At 37.0% G+C, this 24,892-nt stretch overlaps 1 protein-coding gene across 3 annotated transcripts in view; it reads left to right on the top strand.

Moving 5' to 3' along the window:
* FANCC (FA complementation group C) overlaps positions 1–24,892 on the top strand; it is a 261,961-nt gene that overhangs the window by 78,424 nt on the left and 158,645 nt on the right. Inside the window, exons 2-5 of one of the 3 annotated variants that reach the window (XM_024753884.1) lie at positions 3,322–3,456; positions 10,121–10,363; positions 12,028–12,112; positions 17,491–17,585. In XM_024753884.1, the coding sequence (XP_024609652.1) occupies positions 10,199–10,363; positions 12,028–12,112; positions 17,491–17,585 (345 nt within the window). In that variant the 5' untranslated portion in view covers positions 3,322–3,456; positions 10,121–10,198. The remainder of the gene's footprint in view (positions 1–3,321; positions 3,457–10,120; positions 10,364–12,027; positions 12,113–17,490; positions 17,586–24,892) is intronic. The other 2 variants (XM_024753883.1, XM_024753885.1) reach the window with 2 other exon arrangements.

The following is a 24,892-nucleotide window of genomic DNA, read 5'->3' as shown; positions in this document are numbered from 1 at the left end:
TCCTGAAAGCCTTTCTCACATACCCTCCCAATAATACTGCTTCCTTTCCTCTAAATGTAGCAGGTTTCCTGGCTTTTTTGGGGGTAATCACTACAGTTTAGTTTTACCTGTTTTTGAACATTATATAAATGAATCATACCTTATATATTTTTATGGGTTGGTTTCTTTCTCTCAGCCAGTGATTGTCAGTTCATCTCTATGACTGTAGTAGTAGTTTCTTCATTTTTATTGCTCCATAGTATTCCCTTGTATGAATATTTTATTTATTCTCTACTCTTGATTGGCATATAGGTTGTTTTCAATTTAGGTCTATTATGAATAATACTGCTACGAGCATTCTACTAGTGTACATAAATACATAAGCTTAGAGTGTGCTTTGAGGGAAAACTTGTAATTCATGGATTTTTGTCTGATTATCCTATGATTTACCGAGAGAAGTGTGTGAAAATTTCCTGCTATGATTGGAATTTATTATTTTTCATTGTAGTTATGTTAATTTCTGTGTTATATTTTAAGCTTTATATGTTGTTCTACATTCCCATGTTATTGTGTACATGTAAATTTAAATTGTAACGTATTCCTGGTAAATTAAACATTTTATCATTATGAAATGATTCTCTTTACCTCTAATAATGCTTTTTGCGCTAAAGTGTATTTAAATTGAAGCTATTTGATTTTCTTTTTTTAACGTCTTTATTGGAGTATAATTGCTTTTCAATGTTGTGTTAGTTTCTGCTGTATAACAAAGTGAATCAGTTATATGTATACATATATCCCCATATCCCCTCCTGCTTGCGCCTCCCTCCCACCCTCTCTATTTGATTCTTTTGGTTAGGTTAACATGGCATTTTTTTTCCTTATTCTTCTTTTAGCCTCTCTGTTATCCCTATATCCTTGTGTTTTAGATGTGTCTTTTGTAACAACATTTAGCTTTCTAAAAAATTCAAAACTGATAATCTTTGGTTTTTACTTGTAGAATTTAATGTATTTGCATATTATATAATTACTGATATATTTGAGTTTAAATCTACCATCTTATTGTGTGCTTTTTATTTATTTTGTCTATTCTATATTCCTTTTCTCTCCAGTCTTGCCCTTTTGGGGGTTAAGTGTTTTTTACTATGAATTTTTCTCCTCTGATAACTTGGAGATTCTATACTGTCTTTTATTCTTCCGTTAGTGGATGGCCTAGAAATTATGGTATGCCTTTTTGAGTTATTAAAGTCGAATGTTAACATTTTTATCCTCCTTTTCCTGGAAAACGCAAGGACTTTAGAACTCTTTAAGTCTGTCATTCTCCTGGCATATGTACTATTGTTTTTTATATTTTAATTTCAGTATATATATGTATAAAACCCCAATAATACTATTATTATTTTATATCATAAGTGTTAATTTAAAATTTCACATGTATTTATCATTTTTTATTGTTTTTTTATTTCTTCTGACATCTCTAGACTTCCACCTGGAATCATTTTCCATCTGCCTGAAGAGCGTCCTTTAGAGCAGGTTTACCGGTGACAGATTCTTTCAGTGTGTCAAAAGGGCTTTATTTTACCTTTATTCCTGAAGAGTATTTTAGCTTGGTGTAGTATTCTAGGTTGGTCCTTTCTTCCTTTCATTGCATTGAAGATAGGTTTTCTAGCTTTTTCTCACTGTATTTCTGTGTATCTTATCTATTCTTCTGTATTTTTCCATTGTTTTTACTTTCCATGTTGAATTCTGGATAGTTTCTTCTAATATATCTTCCAAGTTTATCAAATCCCTTTTCAACTGTGTTTAATTAGCTGTTAAACCCATCTGTTGAATTCTTAATTTCAGTTTTTTTTTAGTTCTAGAATTCCTGCTTTTTTTGTTTGTTTGTTTGTTTGTTTCTCATCTACAGGGTCATTTTTTTTTTATAGTTTTCAGTTCCTTGATGAAATTTTGGCTTTCATCTTCACAAGGGACCCTCTTAGTTACTTTATAGTTTTTGTCTAGTTTTTTTTTGTTTTTTTTTTTTTGCGGTACGCGGGCCTCTCACTGTTGTGACCTCTCCCGTTGCGGAGCACAGGCTCCGGACGCGCAGGCTCAGCCGCCATGGCTCACGGGCCCAGCTGCTGCGCGGCATGAGGGATCTTCCCGGACCTGGGCACGAACCCGTGTCCCCTGCATCGGCAGGTGGACTCTCAACCACTGTGCCACCAGGGATTTGTCTAGTTTTTGAACTATCTTGAGTACCTCTCTGTTTTGGGGTTTTTTGTTGTTCTTGTCCATTGTTTTTGGATTCTTGTTCATGTGTTCTTTTCTTCCTGTGTGCCTGTCTTTAATTATTTAATTTTGTTGGATTTGAAAAATTATTTTCAGAAATAACTAGAAAGGTATGATGATATTATTTTTCTCCAGAGAGGAATTTTGTTTGCATCTTGCAGGTACCTAGCAGCACTAGCAACCTGGGACCACCTTAATTCAGTTTCAGTTTCATAGTTAGGCTGTAGTCTGTATGCAGGCTGGTTTGCTTCTGGGTCACCCATACTCTCAGGGTGGACCTCTGTGGGTGCAGTCCTCAATGTGGGGTGGTTTACGAGGACCTCACTTTGACAGGCCTGGCCTCCTACTTTTACTCTCTAGCAAGGCTGTCAAAATTGCTGCTTTGTCTTTAAACTACCTCTTCAGGATCAGAAAAGCCTCCCTAGGCCTGTGCCACCTTATGTGCCAAGATCTTTCTCTGAAAATTCCACACTATCTTGCTGTTTCTTTGGTGATTTTTCAATTACGTTTTTATATTTCATGTAGCTTTATAGAATAACTTTCAGCAGGAAGGTTGGTCTCAACTATATAGTCTGAAATAGAACTGAAATTGGGTGCAATTTTTTTTTTTTTTTGCGGTACGTGGGCCTCTGACTGTTGTGGCCTCTTCCATTGCGGAGCACAGGATCCGGATGCGCAGACCCAGCGGCCATGGCTCATGGGCCCAGCTGCTCCGCGGCATGTGGGATCCTCCCCGACTGGGGCACGATCCCGCGTCCCCTGCATCGGCAGGCGGAGTCTCAACCACTGCGCCACCAGGGACGCCCTGGGTGCAATTTTAAAGGAAGTATGTTTGCATTAAATATAGTCTGTATCATACGTTTTTCTACCTCACCTATCCTGGTTAATCAAGAGAACTTATTATAGACTTTACCTCCAGCTATTTTAGAGTGGCTAGAAAAGCCAGATAAAATGTATTTGGAAGATACTGGAGAACTATGAAGGTACTCATGACTCAAGGGGTTAAGATCTTGGGATGAAGGGAGGTGCAAAGTTCTGAGCAGACATTTTACAGCAGCTTTTCAACCTCAGGGCATTTGTCATTTCTTGAGAAGCTGGGAGAGACCAAGAACCTAGAAGAGGGCCTGTACTACTAAAAGTGAGAGAAGTTAGCAGAACTTTTGGCAATTTCACAGGATTGGAGAGACATACATTGGAGTTCCAAAGGTAAGATTGTTAACCTGACTACCTAAAAATGTAAAACTTCTATACATCAGGAAACATCATAAAAGCAGGAGAATGGATAAAATTAGAAAAATCACTATTTTTCAACCTCTAATGGACCTAAAATGATCATCACAAGATCCTAAAACCATTAGAGAAAAGGTGGTGGTGAACTTTATAATGGATGGATTTGTTTGACAATACCTGAAACCACTGATCAGTTTCAACATTATGATACATGAGACAACCAGATATTATATGTGACTTCTGATTTGATTCAAAGAACACAACACCACAAATGAAGTATTCTTGCAAAAGAACTAACCCTGAATCGAATGAAACCTCTAGGTCTAGCTATCCATTTGCAAGCAATATAGAAGAGAGAGCAAAACATGTTAAAGACCACCACAAGAAATGCTAAATGCACAAGTGTGAAAGATTCTATAGGTCAAATGTGTTGGTTTTTCCCGGGGATAAATGATATGAAGAGGTTAAAAAAAAATAAAAGAGGGGTACTTGTTACAGATTAGAGAAGCCTTGTTTTTACATCATTTTGTTACAGATTAAAGGAGAAATATCAATATTGACTACATTCAATGTGTGGATCTTGTTTGGATCCGAATATAAACGATCCAAATATAAAGGGAAGTTTTTAAGAAATTTGAACATAGAAGGACTATTAGATGATAGCATTGTTGGCTTTATTGGATATGAAAGAGATGTTGTAGTTAAGTTTCTTCTAAGTCTTTATGAAAAAGAGACACAGGGCTTCCCTGGTGGCGCAGTGGTTGAGAGTCCGCCTGCCGATGCAGGGGACACGGGTTCGTGCCCCGGTCCGGTAAGATCCCACATGCCGCGGAGGGCTGGGCCTGTGAGCCACGGCCGCTGTGCCTGCACGTCTGGAGCCTGTGCTCCGCAACGGGAGAGGCCACAACAGTAAGAGGCCCGCGTACCGCTAAAAAAAAAAAAAAAAAAAAAAAAAAAAGACACAAATCAAGATACTTTGAGTAAAGTGATATGGTATCTGTGATTTGCTTTAAAAATGGAAAATCTTGATAATTGTTTGAACTGTTTAAAGGGTACATGGGATTCATTTGGCTGTTTACTTCTTTTTTGAATACTAAAAAATACTCACTGAACAGTACCAAAAAAAAGAAAGAAAGAAAGAAAACATCATAAACAGAATTTCACTTGTGCCACACAATTTGTGTTTTAAGTGAGATCATCATAAAGTACTCCTTAATGGGTGAAAGTCTACGGTTTATGTCAGATAAAAAGGACATAAACTCATTTTATTTTGTATAGTGTATTCCTTAGCTGTTAGTTTTATCTGTTAGACTTGTGTAACTCTTCCACTTCTGAGGAGGCAAACCAGTCTCATTAAAACTATACGGAAAGGAAGGGCAGTTCTTCAGAGCATAAGTGGGGTGTGTATACAGTTGTCCCTTGATATCTGCAGGGGGGTTATTCCAGGACCCTGCAGATACCAAAATCCACAGATGCTCAATTCCCTTATATAAAGTGGCATAGTATTTGCATATAACCTACCCACATTCTCCCATATAGTTTACTTCATTTCTAGATTACTTAGAATACCTAATACAATGTAAATGCTGTGTAAATAGTTGTAAATACAAGGTAAATGCTTTGTAAATAGTAGCGGGTACATGGCAAATTTTTTGGAACCTTCTGAAATTAAAAAAAATTTCCATCCACAGATGCAGAACCTGTGGATAGAGAGCACTGACTGTATATTAGAAGAACAGGGAAAGGGTGTTATGCGGGCAAAAACAACAGATATGCCCACTGTCTCTTCTTGGTTACTGAAGACATTCAAACCTATTGCTTTCCATACAAAGAATTTTTAAAACACTTTCCACTAACATAATTTAGCTTTCTCTTCCTTCCAAAAAGGGAGGTAATTCAAAGTAATGCCTGGTTAATGCATCTAGCTTCAAGTCCAGAGGTTCTGGATAATGTCAGTTCCTTTTCCCATCTTTGTTATTATCTGTAAATTATAGATTTTAGCAAATTTATCTACTAATAATATACTTCATATATGCAGTAGTAGGAGAGGGGAAAATGAAAGAGAAGGGAATTTTAAAAAATTATGTGACATAGCAAGCAAGACATATACAGATAGCATCCAAAAACCTCATTCATGCATTTTGACCAAGCAGGCATAATTGGCACATGATGATAGAGTGCTGCTGGGTACACCCAGCTTTGTGGCTTGGAAGATCAGTCCAGTTACTGAGGCCTGCCATAAGGTTTTTCCAGAATCCAGATCTTCCACACAGGCTTTAAAGAGTGTAGGATCTGCTGGGTCGTAGCTGAGTGGCAGAGCACTTCAGTATGGACAGATAAGCTGTATAGTGATTATTCCTCTGGGCCTACCCGTATTTCCTCCTTGCCAGGCAAGTGGGTAGAAGCAGATAAATGGTCTAAAACCCATGTAGTATATGTTACCTTCAGAATCCCAGAGGTATCAGCCAAGCATTTTGCTTCTTAGCAGGTGTAAGGTATAGCACTTATCATTCACTTTCTTTTTTGTTTGTTTATTATTATTAATTTTGAGTCAGTAACTAGTACACATGGCATTAAATTGAAAAGTTGCAAAAAGGTGTACAGTAAAAGTACAGGAAAGGACATTTCCTTTCCTGCACTTATCATCCATCTGCTTAGGTCTCCACAACGGAGGCCACCACTGGTACTAGATTCTTGTGTATCTTCATTTTAAAGGGCATGTCCTGACCGGACCACAGACCATTGGATTACAAGAAACTTCCTGAAGTGGCAGGCCCTGTATGTTCATGGGATTTATATCCCACCATATGGAATACAAACAAGGCACCCGTATCTTCCTACTTTGATCAGCCTGATATCTTCAATATGGTAGACCAGTGTAATGTGCTATATCCAGAATTTATATCTTTGATTCAGGTGAAAGTCAACTGCTTTCTCATGTCCTCAGTTTATCCCCATGGAGAAATGCATTTACCAGCTTCCTAACTGTATTCTAGTGCAAAGGGTAGTATTAATTTGCCCCAGTTAGGATTCATATCTAAAAGTACACCTTGAGTTGGAGTCACCATTTGATTACATTTATGACAGCCTAATATCACTGGCTAAGACCCATTGGCCCCTCAGCTGAGGAGTGAGGTTCTCTGCAAGTCATCAGATGTGTGACTTTTTTTTTTTTTTTTTGATAGTCAAGTGGTTTCACTTGGCCATTCCTACTAGAAGAGTGTAATGATTCAGGACCCCTGTGTGAGGGTGATGCCTCATTGATCTGTATTACCTTCTTCCATGGACTTCTGGTTTCTAGTTCCCTAATAGGAACAGAAGTTTCACTGTCATATTAGCTGACTTGGCCCAGTAGCAGTTCTAAATTCCCCTCCTTTCTCCAAAGGTCTGTTGTCTGCAGCCCACTATCTGGTATCAGTTTGTATCCGATACTGTATAACATCAGACTATATCAGTTTGTGTTCTTTTATTGAAAATCACAGAAACCAATAGTGGTTAATTTAAGCAAAAAAAAAAAAAAAAATTATTAGACGGCCCCTGGGTAGCTGACAGAATTAAAGAGAAAGCTGAAAAGTCATATCTTGTTAAGGAGATGGCATAGGGATCTAGACTAAGAGAATCTTTGAATGACTTAGTTCCACCTTTATGGCAGTCTGCTCAAGATTCGGATTCCCAGTAGAGAGTCTAGTTTGCCTATTTTGAATCATCATCTCACCCCTTGACTGATGGCATAGGTACCTTGATTAATGGACCTGCCAAGACTTGGGAAATATAGGGGAGATACTTTCCTAAAGGAAAAGTAAGGTGTTATAACTAAAAATGGAGGAGGAATGGTAAACAGGCCAAACCAACAGATGCCCATTCCAGATTGTGCAGATTAGGTCAGCATTTCTCAGTAGGGGCATCGTTGGCCTTTGGGGGAAGACCATTTTCCTTTTTGAGCTGCTGTCCCAGTGCATTGCAGTGTGTTCAGCATCCTTGACTCTTGGACAGTAAATGCCAGCAGCACCTCCACTGCTACCATCACAACCAGGGTACCACCTGTTTCACAACCACTATCATCTCCCTACTCCCACTGACCCCACTCCCCAGATAGGCTGTGAAATAGAGCGTCCAGGACCACTGTACTGCATGATCCCTAAAGCTTTTTCCATTTAAAACAATCAGATGCATTTCCATTGCTACACTAGAGGTTGTTTGTAATTTTGTTAAAATAGTTTCTTGTCTCTTCTATCAAAAAGTTCTTCAATTTGATGTTCCCAAATATCTAAACTGACTTACATATAGAGCCATATGAAACATGTTAGAAATTCATCAGTTTCTTCAGTTTATTTCTTTGTTTAAGGGCACGGACTTTAGAGCTTAAGTCTTTGAATTCAAATTCCACAACCATAGCTTTGCTACTTACTAACAGTTACTTCCTTTGGCTTTTACATAATCTTTCTTTGGGCAATTGCATAATCTCTCTGTGCTTCTGTAAAATGAGGATAGTAGTACATACCCATTTCATAGGGTTGTTGTGAGGATCAAATTAGCTAGTATGCATAAGGTATTTAATATATTGCCAAGAGCATAGTAATTATATGAATATGTAAGCTATTACTATATTTATAAAATGGGATATTAATAATTAAGTTTTACATAGATAACATAAAAATACCTTTAAAATTTCTTTTTGGGGGGAGTTACCTTTTAAAAATTAAATTGCTCTACCTGGAAAAGCATTTTGTTGTAACATTTAGCTTAGAACTATACTTTGAAAAATATTTCCTCATTCAACATTTATTGAGCATTTCCCAGGCCTGGGCTAAATTCAGGGAAGACAGAGAATGCATGTACCAGTAGAGGCAATAATAACTGAGTGAACAAATAAATGCCCAGGGTAGTTAACCGGTGTGCTCAGAGCTATGGAGGCATCAGCAGAAAGGCCTGGAAGGAGGGTTTGGTGTGTTGGTAAACAGATGAAAGGCCTGGAGTGGACTCTGGTCAGCTGGGGAGAGGCAACATAAGACATGGGAGGGTGTGCTGGAGCTATGTTTTACAAGGCCTTGGAGACTCTGGTAAGGAGCCGGTATCTTTTCTGCAGGGGGTTGAGATTTCCTCCCAAGGGACGTATTGAAGGGGGTTTTGAGTAGGAGTATACTAGGTCTGATTTACATTTGGGTAAGTTGTTTTTGTTGACAGTGTAGAAAATGAACTGGAGATGAATAGGTGGGACCAGATAGAAGACTCTAGGGAAGAAATGGACAGGAATAGGATGGGATGGCAGTAGTGGAAAAGGAAAGAAGTGAATGAGGTCAAATGAAATCACATATATTTATTTTAGAGGTAGAATTGACAGGTATTGGTGGTGGCTTGGACGAAGAAGATAGAGAAAGAGGAATCAGACATCTAGATTTTTGGCTATGTATGTGCCATTTGACAGTATGCATATTTCCCTCTATAATTAAGCTTTTAAAAAATTTTATGGTACTTTTCAAAACTAAATTTTTAGTACTATTTTAAAACATTCATCTTCCTGGTCTAGATTTTTTTTGCACTGCAGCAAAATTGTACAGTCTTCCTATTTTTTTTCTTATTTTCCTGTTTAGTAATGAAAACCTCCATTGTTGATGTTATTGGCATTTAATTGGGAGCACTTTATCTGTTAATTATCGCTGTTGAAGATTTAAACTCACTTACTACTTGCAGAGTAATCTTTTGAAATTAGATAGCTGAGTATTATCCCTGCCCTAGGAAACTATGAGTCTGTAAAAGCCTGCACCTGTTGAGAAGCAGCCTTCCCTTCTTTGCCCAGTATGCTTCCCATGGGTGTGGATGGCAAGGAGCTGGGATGGTGGTGAGGCACCTGGAGTTTATTTACCTATCTCTGCCTGAGGTACTCGCTCACTCTGCATGTAACTCCACTATTCTTTTTAACATGTACTTCAGATGTCGTAAGTCAGGCTTATGAGTTTTTATTTTCTGTCACTTAGGACTGGCATACCTCCTCAGCAATTGGAGTTTATCTTATTTTACCAAAATATGATTTCTTCTTGTGAATGGAGACCAAGCATATACAGCAGTCATTAATTAAATTAAGCAGATTGTTCAAATTGGTGCATGTGGAATGAATTATTTTACTTTTTTCTCAGAATTGAGAAACTAGGAAGAAAATTCATTAGACAGTAATGCATAGAGATTTTTTTTACACCTAAATGAGAAGCCAGAAGTGCATATAAAACATAAGAACTTCAAAAACATTTCTTAGGCACAGACTATTATGAAACTCCCCTGGATGTTTTTGATTTCCCATTACATTAAAATACTCAAATGAACTTCATATTCAGAGCATTTAAAAATAGCTCAATCTTAAAAAGAAGATATAAAGTATTATCAGCTGTGCTTTTTGTACATAATTAGCATGTGCCTGTGGAGGTATAATGACTTTTAGTGTAATGATATTACTCATGATAAAAAGTTCAGATGGTAAAAATTGGAGATACAGCTGGGTGACACATTTTAAAATAACTCAAAGATGACTTCACAGAAAGCATGCTATTTTGGTCCCTTGTAATCCTCCTTTCACTCATCAGTGGTGTGAAGGCATTGATAAAAGATCCTTTTTTAAATGTTTCATTTCTTTCCCCCTTTCTTATAGATTTGATGTGTGTTCACTGTTTCCTTCAGTGTGTGACAAACCACTGTGAAGGTACATCACCTTTCCCCTTTTTCTGAGATGGCTCAAGATTCAGTAGGCCTTCCTTCTGATTTTCAGTTTTGGATGCACAAGCTTTCTGTATGGGACCGGGCATCCACTTTGGAAACCCAACAAGACACCTGTCTTCACCTGCCTCAGTTCCAGGAGTTCCTGAGGCAGTTGTATGAAGCCTTGAAAGAGATGGTGAGTAGTGGACCAAAATAATAAGGTTATTTTGTGACATCAGGAGCTCTTTACCAGATTTTATTAAGCCTGAATGCAGTCCAGGGACTGTGGTATTGACCTAACGAAAGATTAGACAGACAAATTACCTGTAAATATTGCAGACAGGATGTGGTTTCCTAGTGTCTGATTCATTATGACTTCAGTCTTTTCTTTCTTGATTAGTTATATTGTCACATGAGACTTCCCGTCCAATCAAGTTGTTTTTAAATAAACAAGACTTCGACACTTGTTGTCAGGAAATAATTGGGTTTCTTTTAAAGGCCTTTGTATCTCTTAAATATTGAAGGGTTTGCTGAAATGCTTACTCTTTTCTCAACCCTATTCTAAAGTGGGCTCTACTAAGAGATGATAAATGTTAAGATCTCTTCTTTATAAATATTTTAAGTGGACTTTTCTTGTGAATATTAAGATTATGAGTGTCTTCACTATTGTTGTGTACGTTATTGTGTTCAAAATTTTGTATTTTTTCATTTTGACATAAGATTTCTTACTTTCATTGCAATAGGTGTTTTTGTGAATTAATGTATTTTCATAATATCAAAATATTATTTGTTTATACTTATTTTCTAATTTCAAAATGAAAAGCAAAATTGTCACTTAATGTAGGTGTTCTTGTGTTATACTTTTCTTTCCTTAATCAAAGAAGCAAGTAGGAAATTTGAAGAACAATTAATGGTGATGATATGAGTTCACATGTCTTTAGAAAGAAGAAGAAAAGATACTGTCTGTATGAACAACTAATGCTAACTTTTAAAATTGTTTTTTGGCAATGAGACTTTAGTAACTTGACCTTAAAGTGATTCCAGAAAGTCCAGGACTGACCTTGATGCTCAGACAAATGTGAGGAATTTATTGCTTCAGCAGTAGGAAATGCTTATCATTTCAGCTTACGTGCATGTTAGCCCAGTTTGGTCTTATTTTTTAACTTTCTTGAAAGGTAAAGAAGTGGGAAAGGGCCAAGTGTACAACAGCAAGTGTATTTTTTAATCTTAAGCTGTTTTCTATTTGGTTGATTGTTTTTTGTGTCAGGTTTTGGGTCGTTGCAGCCAAGTATGATGTCATTTAGCCTATAGTAATCCAAATAGTAATAAACAGAGATATGTATCTATATGCTTTGGCTGCTTTTATTTCATTTTACAAGTTCCAGAGTTCTTGTCCTGCTAAACCTTCTTTGAGATAGTGCTACTGGAGCTGCCTCAGGAACTTCTCTTATTAGGTTAGAAAAAAAACCCAGGATGAACATATGGTGTTATATAGATATTAGTCACCTATACTTTCTTTTCACTATTATGCAGTCTTTGTTATTTTTTAGATAAAGTGGACTTTCTTGACTTAAATATGAGTAAAAGAAAGTTAATGCTGCAATAATATTGATTTTACCTAAACTTGTTGTACTTCTTAGTTTGGGTGGCCTGGTTTAAGGATGAAGTATGGTGATTGCTTGTTAAACTTTATTAGAATTACTTACCTAAAGATCTTCTCTAACCTTCTTCTCCCCCTACTTTTCTAAAATATATGCTAAACAAGAAACATTCAAGCTCCCTCAACCTATAATGGCAGTTCAGGCTTTTCTGAGTTGTGTAGTGTCCTTTTACTTACCAAAACATAATTTTCTTTTATAGGATTCAAGTGCAATTATTGAAAGATTCCCCACAGTTGGTCAACTGTTGGCAAAAACTTGCTGGAATCCTTTTATCTTAGCATATGGTAAGAATCCAAAGCATGTCCTCTCAAAATACAGACTTCTAATGATAATTTTAATCTTTGCATTGTTTAACAAAACACAGAACTTTAAATTATAAGCCTTTCTCTTATTTTTCATGAAACAACTTATCAAATGTATTCCTTGTTCCATTACAAAGAAGGCACCCTTTATTGTTGTCCATATATGTTTGTGTATGTGTATATAGATAAGCACACACAAACAAACACATACATGCAGATGTGTAGGAGAACAGAACTCCTTGAATTAGAGGGCACAAACTCCCAGATGATTGTTATAACTTCATTTTTAATTCAGTGTAAAATGGTTATAATAATGAAATAATTTCTTTGTTTTGCAATTTCATATTAACTCACACACCATTTTCCATGTGTAAAATTCTTCAGTGTTTGAATTCTGCTATGGCTCTGCCATTATTTAGGGGTGACAGTTTGGTTTTACTCAAGGTTAAGAGGAATTTGGGGATACTTTGGGGGAGGTGTTCCTTCACTGACCTCCTGCCTACCTGTCTAGCCTCATTTCCTATTTAATCCTCCACAGCTATACCACATGCATTGTAGACAGTTTAAATTACTAACAGTGCTTGATGTCTGGGCCTGTGACATGCAGTTCTTTTTGCCTGGAACTCTGTTCTCATCTCATGTCCTCAAATCTTCTTCGAAATAGCCTTGCTAGGGCTGAGTTAGGAACCTTTCTTAGTGTGTGCATAGCTGCCAGTATCTCCCTTAATTATAACACTTACTACACTGCTTTATAATTATTGGTTTGCCTGTCTGATGCCCTGGAAGACTGAATGCCTCTCAACAGCAGGAACTGTGGTTTTCATTCTCTTTGTTGTCCCAGAGCTTAGCATAGGGTGAATAGGCACATCTGAAGGTATATAGTGGAGGTTTATTGCCTTGATTTGACTATATTGTTAGCTAATGTAATATATACTTTTCTTTTTTTTTTTGCGGTACGCGGGCCTCTCACTGTTGTGGCCTCTCCCGTTGCGGAGCACAGGCTCCGGACACGCAGGCTCAGCGGCCATGGCTCACGGGCCCAACTGCTCCGCGGCATGTGGGATCCTCCCAGACCGGGACACGAACCCATGTCCCCTGCATCGGCAGGCGGACTCTCAACCACTGTGCCACCAGAGAAGCCCCCTACTTTTCATATTTTTAAAGTCAGAGACTAGTTGCATAATATAATGATAGTAGAATCAAAAATAATAAGAATATTCCCCTTTGATGTTTAGAGAATTATACAGTATCTCTTTCCTAGCCTGTTCTAAGTCATTAGAAGGAGCTTGAACTAGGTGGGGAAGGGACAACATTTGCATTTGGTTCCATGAGCATACATGCATGGGTGCACTGCATATACTCAAACTTACTGGTCCCACCCCCAACTTCATTCTGTTCCTTTTCCTCTTCACATAATGCCTCTTGCTTCCTCTTCCCCGTTAAGTTGACGCTTCCTCCTTTACCCACTTAGCTTGTTCAAGTTCTTGATCTAAAATGGCGAAGCCATCACTGTATTTGCCTACCAGGGCCATGCTTACCTGCCCCAAATTTATATATTTCAACTAGGCCAGTGTTTCTCAAAAAACCTTTGACCAGAAATACATTTTCTATACATGTGTATATATGCATACATACACTTATATGCATACACCCACACGTTTCATGAAAAAATGCTTGCTTTTATTATGTGCAATTCATATTCACTATACCATTTTTAAAATGGTTTTCATGACCCCAAACTGATTTTACAATCCACCTATAGGTCATGACAAAAAATGTGAAAAACATTGAGCTAGGCCAATGCTGTTGATGGCAGGAGAAAGGAAAAGAAACTGTTGAATTTCCTCCATTTAAAGGCATCACTTATAGTTAGATACTTCATGGATTGAATGACCACTTTTTAGAAAAAAGAAATAATATGCCCTTTAATTGTACCTAGTGGATGTGGGACACATCCTTAATTCAGAAATGTTAAAATGTGGGAAAGTTTGGGTTGTAGAATTGAAGTAGAACGCATTGCTCACTTTGTGCTGAGCACTGTTCTCTATGGATTGCATCGTGGGTCTAACTGAGTTCTTGATAGGCTTGCAGGATAGGTATTTATGGATTAGCCTAAATATGTCACTTTTCTCAGAATATAGAACTAATAAAATCCAGGATCCTACTCCTCTAAAGCCCATGTTGTTGTAATGACCTGCCCCCATGGATTGTACCACTGTGGTTGAAATGTTCCAGTCCTGGCTTTACCACCAGCCAGCTTCATGTGAATGTATATAGTCACTATTTTTTTTTTTTGTTTTTTAATGTCAAGCCCTAGGAAAACATGGCTCACAATTTCTGCCCTCTAGGAGCTTCCAGTCAGGGAAAAAAGAAACCTAAGGAGATCAGCCAGAGTCAGGATGATGGTTGGTACTGTGGAGCTTTGACTAAGTTGCTGAGGGGAAGGAGAGTTTCACAGGGGAGGTTTTGCGGGGTCTGACTCTTGGAGGAAAATAGATGAGATAGGATTTTCTAAGGCAAGAACTCACTGGGTCTCCGATTCTTTATTTGTAAAAGTGAGAGACTGGGCTGATTTTTCCCTGTGGACTTAGACTTGCATCTGTCTGTGATCTTTCCTTAGCACCTAATCTCTATTACTTTAGCCCCCTCTGTGAACCAGAAACAAATTCTCCATCTCTTTCTGTTTAAATGCCTGTGTTACCATTTGAACTGCCCATTAAATTTCAGTTTCCTGTTTGAGGTATGCATTTGGTTTTGAGCTAGTAGAGGAGACTGACAGGCACAGAACTCATGAGTAATCAAATCTTGCCTGTGTTGCCACTGTTGTTTCACTAGTTGGGCACTTTCTTCCAGGAAGGGATATTTTCTTATGGTTTTGTAATATCAAAATTATTTTTTAAGTACAGTAAGAGTAAACAGTTTCCATCAAGGAAAGAAGTAAATAAGTGAGACTAGGATCAGAAATAAGGATAATAAGGAAGGAGGAAGGATTTGCAAATTAAAAGACTCCACAAAGGGAAGAGAAAAAATAGTTAATAGAAAGGGAAAAAACACCTTTTATTCAGTGGTGTTCTCTCCATAAAATGACTGCCTTCACCTCCTTGGAGTTCTGGCTGGTAGGTTCTAGGTCTGAGCTCATGATTAACATATTATAGCTATAACCTGTTTTCCTCATGCTTTTTATTACTGTGTGAGAGTTTGCCCCCAAACTTGGCAGCTTAAAACAAATATTTATTGTCTAAAAAAATGCTGCCATCACACTTTTAAACTATAGAATTAATTCAGCTTTCATTTGAGCTTTCAGTTCAAGATATCAAAAAATAAAATATTAGGTGGCAAATATATGGTGGTATATTCCTTTCCCTTACACTCATTTTTAGATGGGAGCTTTGCACTAATGACTGTCTGCATGATGAATCCCAGGCAGTTTTCGATCCCCAATGCTCCAGCTCCAATGTCTGAGCCTCTAGGGAGGAGCCTGACAGATGCCATCCCCTGTAGACAGTGCTGGTGGCATTCATGAATAATAGGTGATGGCTTGCATCTTTAAATCCCTAAAGCAAAGTAAGCTCATTAGCAGTGCATTTCAGTGCATTGACTCTGGGCAAAGAAATAAAGGCTGGGGCAAGTTACTCTTGCTCTTCTTTTTCTTTTTGAGAGAAAAGTAAAAAATAATATGCTTGTTGAACTAAATGTGCAGTCACTCAACACCTGGGGAAAACTCCTATCTTTTGGATTCTTTTAGATTTATACTCCATAATTAGCATTTTCTGTCTTTTTTCTCTTTAGTGCTGAGTGTCTGATTTTTGGAAATGCTCCCCATCAGGTTCCATTCTGTATAGCATGGGAAACTGCTTACATAAGCATATCATTAGATGTGTTTGTCACACTTGTGACATACAGATAGTTATAATTTCTTCTGATATTTAAAACATAGAAAGTACAACAGTCAGATTTTTAATCAGTGGCATTGGTTCAACCTGAAGAACCCTAGATCCTGGTTCAACCTGAAGAACCCTAGATCTCCAGCGTTGTACAACAGTCAGATTTTTAATCAGTGGCATTGGTTCAACCTGAAGAACCCTAGATCTCCAGCGGTTAAATTATGTGATTCTTGCAATGAACTGATTTCAGGCAAGCCAGTGATGTAATTGAGCTCATAAAAGCTAGGAAAAATAGGAATATCCCTCAGGATAACCCCTGATAAAGTTTGTTCAGAGGTGTTGTTAGTTATTAGGAGAGCCTAAGTTTATGGGGAGAAAATGGATTTAAAATTTCTATCCAGTGATGTAATTGAGCTCATAAAAGCTAGGAAAAATAGGAATATCCCTCAGGATAACCCCTGATAAAGTTTGTTGTTAGTTATTAGGAGAGCCTAAGTTTATGGGGGGAAAATGGATTTAAAATTTCTCTCAGGGTCCTTTGGTTTGTGGTTGAAAATGCCGAGATAGCTTACTGTAGTTTGTATTCTCCTTATTTCTTGTTAATGAAGCCCTTAGAAATGCTGTGTTTATGAAATTGCAGTAGATAACAAAGTAAAGAGCATCAGGTGATGCAGAGGAGTGATTCCGGGTGCTGGGTTTCCTCAGCATCACCTCCATGGCCTTGTGGTAAAGTCCATAGTATCTTGGCTCTAGTTCAGGTACTAACATCTTCCGTTTTTAGGTCTCATTTTTGCTTCTCAGTTGTGTTATAGAATCTCCAACTTGAATGGACTTAGTTACCAAAGGAGGAAAGAGAAAATGGCTTACCAAGTAGATGTTCTAGCCAAATAGATTTCAAAGGTCAGCATTGTTATCACATATTTAGTAAAGTTTTACATTTTAGAGTAAAGAATTAGGAGCATGTAAAAAGGCTTCTATTTTATCCAAACCATTTGGTACTAAAAAGAATGTATTTTAAAACAATTCTTTTTGTTAAATTTATTTTTAACAAGTGGGGGTATTTTGGCCAATTTGATTAAATCAGAAATATTGACTACTGCTTATGGCAGTGATATTGCCTTAAAAAGGTTGAAATTACTAATGGTTTGAATATAAAATAAAGAACTGATCTTGAAAAAAGCTAGTTCTTTTAGTTCTTTCCATCATTCTCTTTTGGCTTTAAAAATTGCTGCTGTGACAGAAAGAGAATTGACCTCACAAGGGCTAAGCATAAGTGATCCTGAACCCACAAGAAGGAAAAAAACCACAAAGTTTCATACATGGTCCTGGATGCTTGTTCTATGAACTTAGTAGTTTGTGATTTTCCTAAAATATAATAAATATATTTCCTTTAGTATATAATGTTACAAATTTTATATTGATTATCTTTTCTTTCTATTTGATAAAACCTACTCATTTTAGTTTTCCTTTTTGCAGATGAAAGCCAAAAAATTCTAATATGGTGCTTGTGTTGTCTGATTAAGAAAGATCCACAGAATTCTGGAGAATCAAAGCTTAACTCCTGGACACGGGTAAAAATAAATCTTGCACTATACTGCTTTGAATTCAATAAAGGTGCTGCTTTGACAGTCCAGAAACTTTTTCAGACACATCCTTCACTGTTAAACTTGTAAAGCTTTTCAAGAGATTTCATTTTTGTTTGATTGCGAATTCCTTAAGAGATAGGTCCTCAGGGTGAACTTCCCCATGCCTTCAAGAACTAATGTTGAGTGGTTTTACAAAGTTACTCTCAGGTGACTTAAAAGAATGTACTCTCCTTCCTTCTAACAATTGTTTCTTCCTACCAACCTACTTTATATACTTATATAATTTCTCTTCAGGTACTTCTCTGCCTCTCTCAGAATCTATTCTGTAGTAAAACTAAAATTCAGAAGTGCCCTGGGAGCAGCAGTCTTTATTTTGTGTCCTGAAGTTGGTGCCCTGGCCAGTGTGCTCAGACTAGCGTCTAGGGCTGGTTGGCTAATGCTGCAAACACCGTTAAATCGGTTACCTGACCGTGCTAGTCCAGATAGCTGACAGCTGCCTGAATTCCCTGTTTCTGCTTCCTCTTGAATGGTGGGCACAAGTAGGAGAATGTTGTAAGGCTGTGCTGTAGCTGCCCTCACCACCAGCAAGTTGGCTGGTCTTTTCTCTTACCCCCCACTGCCCCGCTGCAATAACCTCAAGGACTTGCTGATGCCTGTCAGACTCCACTTACTATGCATATGGTCTAGATTAGCTGCTTAGTATTATGAAACCAACCACCCAGATTAATGCATATGGTTTTGTCTACCAATCTGACTGGTGATATCATTCCGTTCACTGCTTTTTACCATTCCTTTGTTTTATACAGAATTGCTGACAGAGATGACAAAGACAGTATTTGCATTTTTGTTAGATTAAAAGAAGAATTAGAGGAACAGTAGAAGTGAAAAGGATTGGGCAAGGGAAGGAAAAAATGCAACATTTAACTGGAAGGAAAATTAAAGAGCTGAAGGAAGGAACTGATAAGTAGAATTAGGGAAGAAAAGGTATGAAAAACAAGGCTATAGAAATAGAATAACATACTTAGTTTTCAGTTTTTTAAATTATTGCTTTTGTTGAGTATTTGCTATTTTAGTGTTATTTAGGATATATATTTTTATTGGCTAGCTCATTAAGTCCAGAAATAGGCCATCTTATAAAGTGTTTTTAGAGTGATTAGGTTAACTTTCTTCATTTAACTCGTGACTTATATTAGCCTAGTTTTAAGTTTCTAGCCTTGCAGTTTATTCTGTGGGTTTCCCTTATTTAATATTGTGTCCATTTAATAAATAGGTGCTCATTAAGTGTAGCACAGGGAGGTAAAGTTAAAACACTTAATTCCTACCTTCAGGGAGTTTACAGACTAGTAACCAGGTCATTCTAGGGCAGTGTCATTGGGTTATTGGTAGAGCTGTGTATAGGGGTGATGGTGACACAGAGGAGGGACACTTGTTCAGACTTGGTGGTTTGGAGATGTTTCCTGGGAGAGATGATATATCAGCTGAGTTTTGAAGGATGACTAAGAGAACAGGATAGAGTTTTAGGAGCGGTATTCCTGCCAGCAAAAAGAGCATGTGCAAAGAATGGTGGTGAGGAAGCAAATGCTGTATTCAGGAAACTGCAGGTGCTTAGATATCCCTGAGCTTGGGATTTTATAGGGTTGATGATGAAGCATATAGCCTTATGTATGATTAGAAGAAGTTTTTATTTTAACTTGAAGGCAGTGGGGAAACCACCGAAGTATTTTAAATAGAGAAATCATATGGCTAGGTGTGAATTTTAGAAACTTACCAGCAAAAGGAAGTTGCTTTGGAAGGTGCCAGGGATAGCACTTTCAAAGCAATTGTAGTGGTAAAAGTGAGAAATCATGAAGGCCTGAATGAAATGGAAAAGAGGGACCAGATTTATGATATTAATAAGGTAAATATGTAAGGATGTAACGGCAAATTAAGTGCAGGTGTACTTAGGTGTAGGCTGAGTTGAACTTAATGTTTTCAGGAGAGGGGCTGATTTGCACATAGAGGGTTGACAGTCCTCAGGGTACAGGAACAGTGGGAGCCATGCGTGAGGGTGAGATCACCCAAGGAAAGTGCCTAGTGTGAGGAGGGGAAAGGGCCTAGGGACAACCTTGGGAGACACTGGCATTTAAGGAGTGAGTGGAAGAATAAGTTACATTGCACTCTAGAAAGGGGGAGTCCAAGAAGAAGGAGAAAAGCAGCAGCATTTTAAGAAGGAATGAGTGGTCATTTATATCTAATGCTATAGCACGCCACTGTCCAATAGAAACAAAGTATATTCTACATAGATAATTTTCAGTTTTCTAGTACCTGCTTTAAGAAATGTAAAAAGAAAAAGTTGAGACTAATTTTAATGATTATTTTATTTAACCCAGTATATCTGAAATACCATTATTAAAATATGTAATCAATATAAAAATTATTAATGTGATCATTTTATAATCTTTTTTATACTGAGTCATTGAGATCCAGTATATATGTTATACTTAATTCAGTGTATATGTTACATCTTAATTCAGAGGCTAAATTTTCATTGGAAATTCTTGATTTGTTTTATAAAATATACAGTTGAAAAAGTAGGTTCACATACCCAAATTGTTTCAAAGAAACTTAAAGCTGAATCATGTGTCTGTTTTCAAATTTAAATTTAATTAAAATTTTAAAAGTTAAAAATTCATTTTTCTTCATTGTACCTGTTACATTTGAAAGTGATGAGTAGCCTCATGTGGCTAGTTGTCACTGTATTAGACACAGCAATTGTAGAGCATAAAGAATTGAAAGAGCAAGATAAGGACTGAAAAGCACTACTTGGATTTAGCCACTAAGGAGGAATGACTTTGGTGAGAACAGGTTTAGTGGGAGGTTGAGGGAAGTAGCCAGGCTGCTATAGATACTGAGGAATGATGGGGAGGTGAGGAAGCAGAGGTAATAAACTTTGATTACCCTTTGAAGAAACTTGGCAGTGAAGGAAGGAGAGAAAGTTGATTGAAATAGAGATGGTTCTGAATCTGCTTTACTCTGAGAAGATGGTGCCACTAGAGAGGAGTTGAGCACTTAAGAGACTAGGAAAACAGTTTCCCTCATCGTTGTACTAGGCAAACCTGTAATATTAACTGATAAAAAAAATGATGTGTAGGAATAATATTAATTATTTAACTTTTAGCAGTCTAAAGCTAATTACATATACCTATCACAAATCAGTACCTTCATAATTGTATAATGTTGCCTGTAAATGCAGCGAGACAGAAGATGGTTGCTAGTTTATGAATCAATTGTACATATCTTGGGTATACTTTCTTTTATCCTAAAAGTGATATTTTCTCCATAAAAGTTAAAGAGTGACATATTACACTTTAAAAATGTGTAATTGTCATAAAGTATCCTTCTAAAACTATATAACAAGCCATATTTTAATAATATTTGTTAGTTTCATTCAGTGAGCATTTACTTACTACCTGATATATGCTAGCCTGTTTTAATTGTGGTAATAAAATCTTGGGTCATTCTGTGTTTCTGGAGCATCACAAATGTGATTGAAACACCCTGAGTCAAAAACAAAGAATTTCTTCTATAAATTCTAAAATGCAGTAAAAATTCATGTTAATTATTAAATTTGAATATGTTAGACTGAATTGATCAGTTGTATTTTTAGGACAGAGATATAATAGAAATTCTGGGTTTTTTGTGTGTTTTGATTTTGCTGAATGCCTAGTTAACTTTATTCCTCTGAATTTTCTTATACTTGTCATTTAAAAAAATTTTATATTGGAGCATAGTTGATTAACAATGTTGTGTTAGTTTCAGGTGTACAGCAGAGTGATTCAGTTATACATATACATGTATCTATTCTTTTTCAAATTCTTTTCCCATTTCGGTTATTACAGAATATTGAGCAGCATTCCCTGTGCTATATGGTAGGTCCTTGTTGGTTATGTTTTAAATATAGCAGTGTGTAAATGTCAATGCCAAACTCCAAATCAGTCCCTCCTCCTCGTCCTCTAAGTCTGTGAGTCAACTTCTGTTTTGTAAATAAGTTCATTTCTATCATTTGTATTAAAGATTTCACATATAAGCGATATCATGTGACATTTGTCTTTCTCTGTCTGACTTAATTCACTTATTATGATGATCTCCAGGCCCATCCATGTTGCTTCAAATGGCATAATTTCATTCTTTTTAATGGCTGAGTAATATTCCATAGTATATATGTACCACATCTTCTTCATCAACTCCTCTGTTGATGGCCATTTAGGCTGCTTCCATGTCTTGCTTATTGTAAACAGCACTGCAGTTGACATTGGGGTGCATGTATTCTTTTGAACTGTATTTTTCTGTGGATATATGCCCAGGAGTGGGATTGCTTGATAATATGATAGCTCTATTTTTAGTTTCTTAAGGAACCTCCATAACTGTTCTCCATAGTAGCTGTACCAATTTACATTCCCGCCAACAGTGTAGGAGAGTTCCCTTTTCTCCACACCCTCTCCAGCATTTATTGTTTGTAGATTTTTTGATGATGGCCATTCTCACTGGTGTGAGGTGATACCTCATTGTAGTTTTGATTTGCATTTCTCTGATAATTAGTGATGTTGAGCATCTTTTCATGTGCTTTTTGACCATCTGTATTTCTTCTTTGGAAAAATGTTTATTTAGATCTTCTGCCCATTTTTTGATTGGGTTGTTTGTTATTTTGATACTGAGCTGCATGAGCTGTTTGTAAATTTTGGAGAATAATCCCTTGTTGGTCACATCGTTTGCAAATATTTTCTTCCATTGTGTGCGTTGTCTTTTCATTTTGTTTATGGTTTCCATTGATGTGCAACAGCTTTTGAGTTAATTAGGTCCCATTTGTTTATTTTTGTTTTTATTTCCATTACTCTAGGAGACAGCTTGGAAAAGACATTGCTGTGGTTTATGTCAAAGAGTGTTCTGCCTATGTTTTCCTCTAAGAGTTTTGTAGTACCCAGTCTTACATTTAGGTCTTTAATCCATTTTGAGTTTATTTTTGTCTGTGGTGATAAAGAGTGTTCTAATTTCACTTTTTTCCATGTACCTCTCCAGTTTTCCCAGCATCATTTATTGAAGAGACTGTCTTTCCTCCATTGTCTAGTCTTGCCTCCTTTTTCATAGATTAATTGACCATAGGTGCATGGATTTATTTCTGGGCTTTCTATCCTGTTCCATTGATCTATAGTTTTGTTTTTATGCCAGTACCATACTGTTTTCATGACTGTAGCTTTATAGTATAGTCTGAAGTCAGGGAGCCTAATTCCTCCAGCTCCATTTTTCTTTTTCAAGACTGTTTTGACTATTTGGGGACTTTTGTGTCTCCATACAAATTTTGAGATTTTTTTTGTTCTAGTTCTCTGAAAAATGCCATTGATACTTTGATAGGGATTGTATTGAATCTGTAGATTGCCTTGGGTGGTATAGTCATTTTGACAATATTGATTCTTGCAATCCAAGAACATCGTATATCTTTCCATCTGTTTGTGTCATCTTTGATTTCTTTCATCAGCATCTTACAGTTTTTGGAGTACAGGTCTTTTGTCTCATTAGGTAGGTTTATTCCTAGGTATTTTGTTCTTTTTGATGTGTTGGTAAATGGGATTGTTTCTTTAATTTCTCTTTCTGATCTTCCGTTGTTAGTGTATAGAACAGATTTCTGTGTATTAATTTTGTATTCTGCAACTTTACTGAATTCATTGATGAGTTCTAGTAGTTTTCTGGTGGCATCTTTAGGATTCTCTATGTATAGTATCATGTCATCTGCAAACAGTGACAGTTTTACTTCTTTTCCCATTTGGATTCCTTTTATTTCTTTTTCTTCTCTGATTGCCATGGCTAGGATTTCCAAAGCTATATTGAATAAAAGTGGTGAGAGTGGACATCCTTGTCTTGTTCCCGATCTTAGAGGAAGTGCTTTCAGCTTTTCACTGTTGAGTATGATGTTAGCTGTGGGTTTGTCATATGTGGCCATTATTATGTTGAGGTATGTTCCCTCTATGCCCACTTTCCGGAGAGTTTTTATCATAAATCGGTGTTGAATTTTGTCACAGCCTTTTTCTGCATCTATTGAGATGATCATATGGTTTTTATTCTTCAGCTTGTTGATGTGGTGTATCACACTGATTGATTTGCAGATAATGAAAAATCCTTGCATCCCTGGGATAAATCCCACTTGATCATTATTGTGTATGATTCTTTTTTTTTTTTTTGCTGTACTAGGGCCTCTCAGTGTTGTGGCCTCGCCCGTTGCGGAGCACAGGCTCCGGACGCACAGGCTCAGTGGCCATGGCTCACGGGCCCAGCCGCTCCACGGCATGTGGGATCTTCTCGGACCAGGGCACGAACCTGTGTCCCCTGCATCGGCAGGTGGACTCTCAACCACTGTGCCACCAGGGAAGCCCTGTGTATGATTCTTTTAATGTATTGTTGGATTCAGATTGCTAGTATTTTGTTGAAGATTTTTGCATCTGTTCATCAGTGATATTGGCCTGTAATTTTCTTTTTTTGTAGTATCTTTGTCTGGTTTTGGTATCAGGGTGATGGTATCCTCATAGAATGAGTTTGGGAGTACTCCTTCCTCTGTAGTTTTTGGAATAGTTTCAGAAGGGTAGGTGTTAGCTCTTTTCTAAATGTTTGATAGAATTTGCCTCTGAAGCTATCTGGTCCTGGACTTTTGTTTTTTGGGAGTTTCTAAATCACAGTTTCAATTTCAGTACTTGTGATTGGTCTGTTCATATTTTCTGTTTCTTCTTGGTTCAGTTTTGGGAGGTTGTACCTTTCTAAGAATTTATCCATTTCTTCCAGGTTGTCAGTTTTATTGGCATATCGTTGCTTGTAGTAGTCTGTTATGATCCTTTGTATTTCTGTGGGGTCCATTGTAACTTCTTGTTTTTCATTTCTAATTTTATTGATTTGGGCCCTCTCCCTTTTTTTCTTGATGAGTCTCGCTAATTTATCTTTTCAAAGAACCGGCTTTTATTCATGCACCTTTGCTATTGTTTTCTTCATTTCTATTTCATTTATTTCTGCTCTGATCTTTATGTTTTCTTTCCTTCTACTAACTTTGGGTTTTGTTTGTTCTTCTTTCTCTAATTGCTTTAGGTGTAAGGTTAGGTTGTTTGTGACTTTTCTTGTTTCCTGAGGTAAGATTGTATTGCTATACACTTCCCTCTTAGAACTGCTTTTGCTGTATCCCATAGGTTTTAGATCATTGTGTTTTCGTTTGCATTTGTCTCTTGGTAGTTTTTGATTTCCTCTTTGATTTCTTCAGTGATCCATTGGTTGTTTAG

The sequence above is a fragment of the Neophocaena asiaeorientalis genome, unplaced genomic scaffold, assembly GCF_003031525.2.
Source record: "Neophocaena asiaeorientalis asiaeorientalis breed wild unplaced genomic scaffold, Neophocaena_asiaeorientalis_V1.1 scaffold220, whole genome shotgun sequence".
Classification (NCBI taxonomy): Eukaryota; Metazoa; Chordata; class Mammalia; order Artiodactyla; family Phocoenidae; genus Neophocaena; species Neophocaena asiaeorientalis.
The sequence above is the reverse complement of the archived record's forward strand: the minus strand, read 5'-3'. Positions and strand labels throughout refer to the sequence as shown.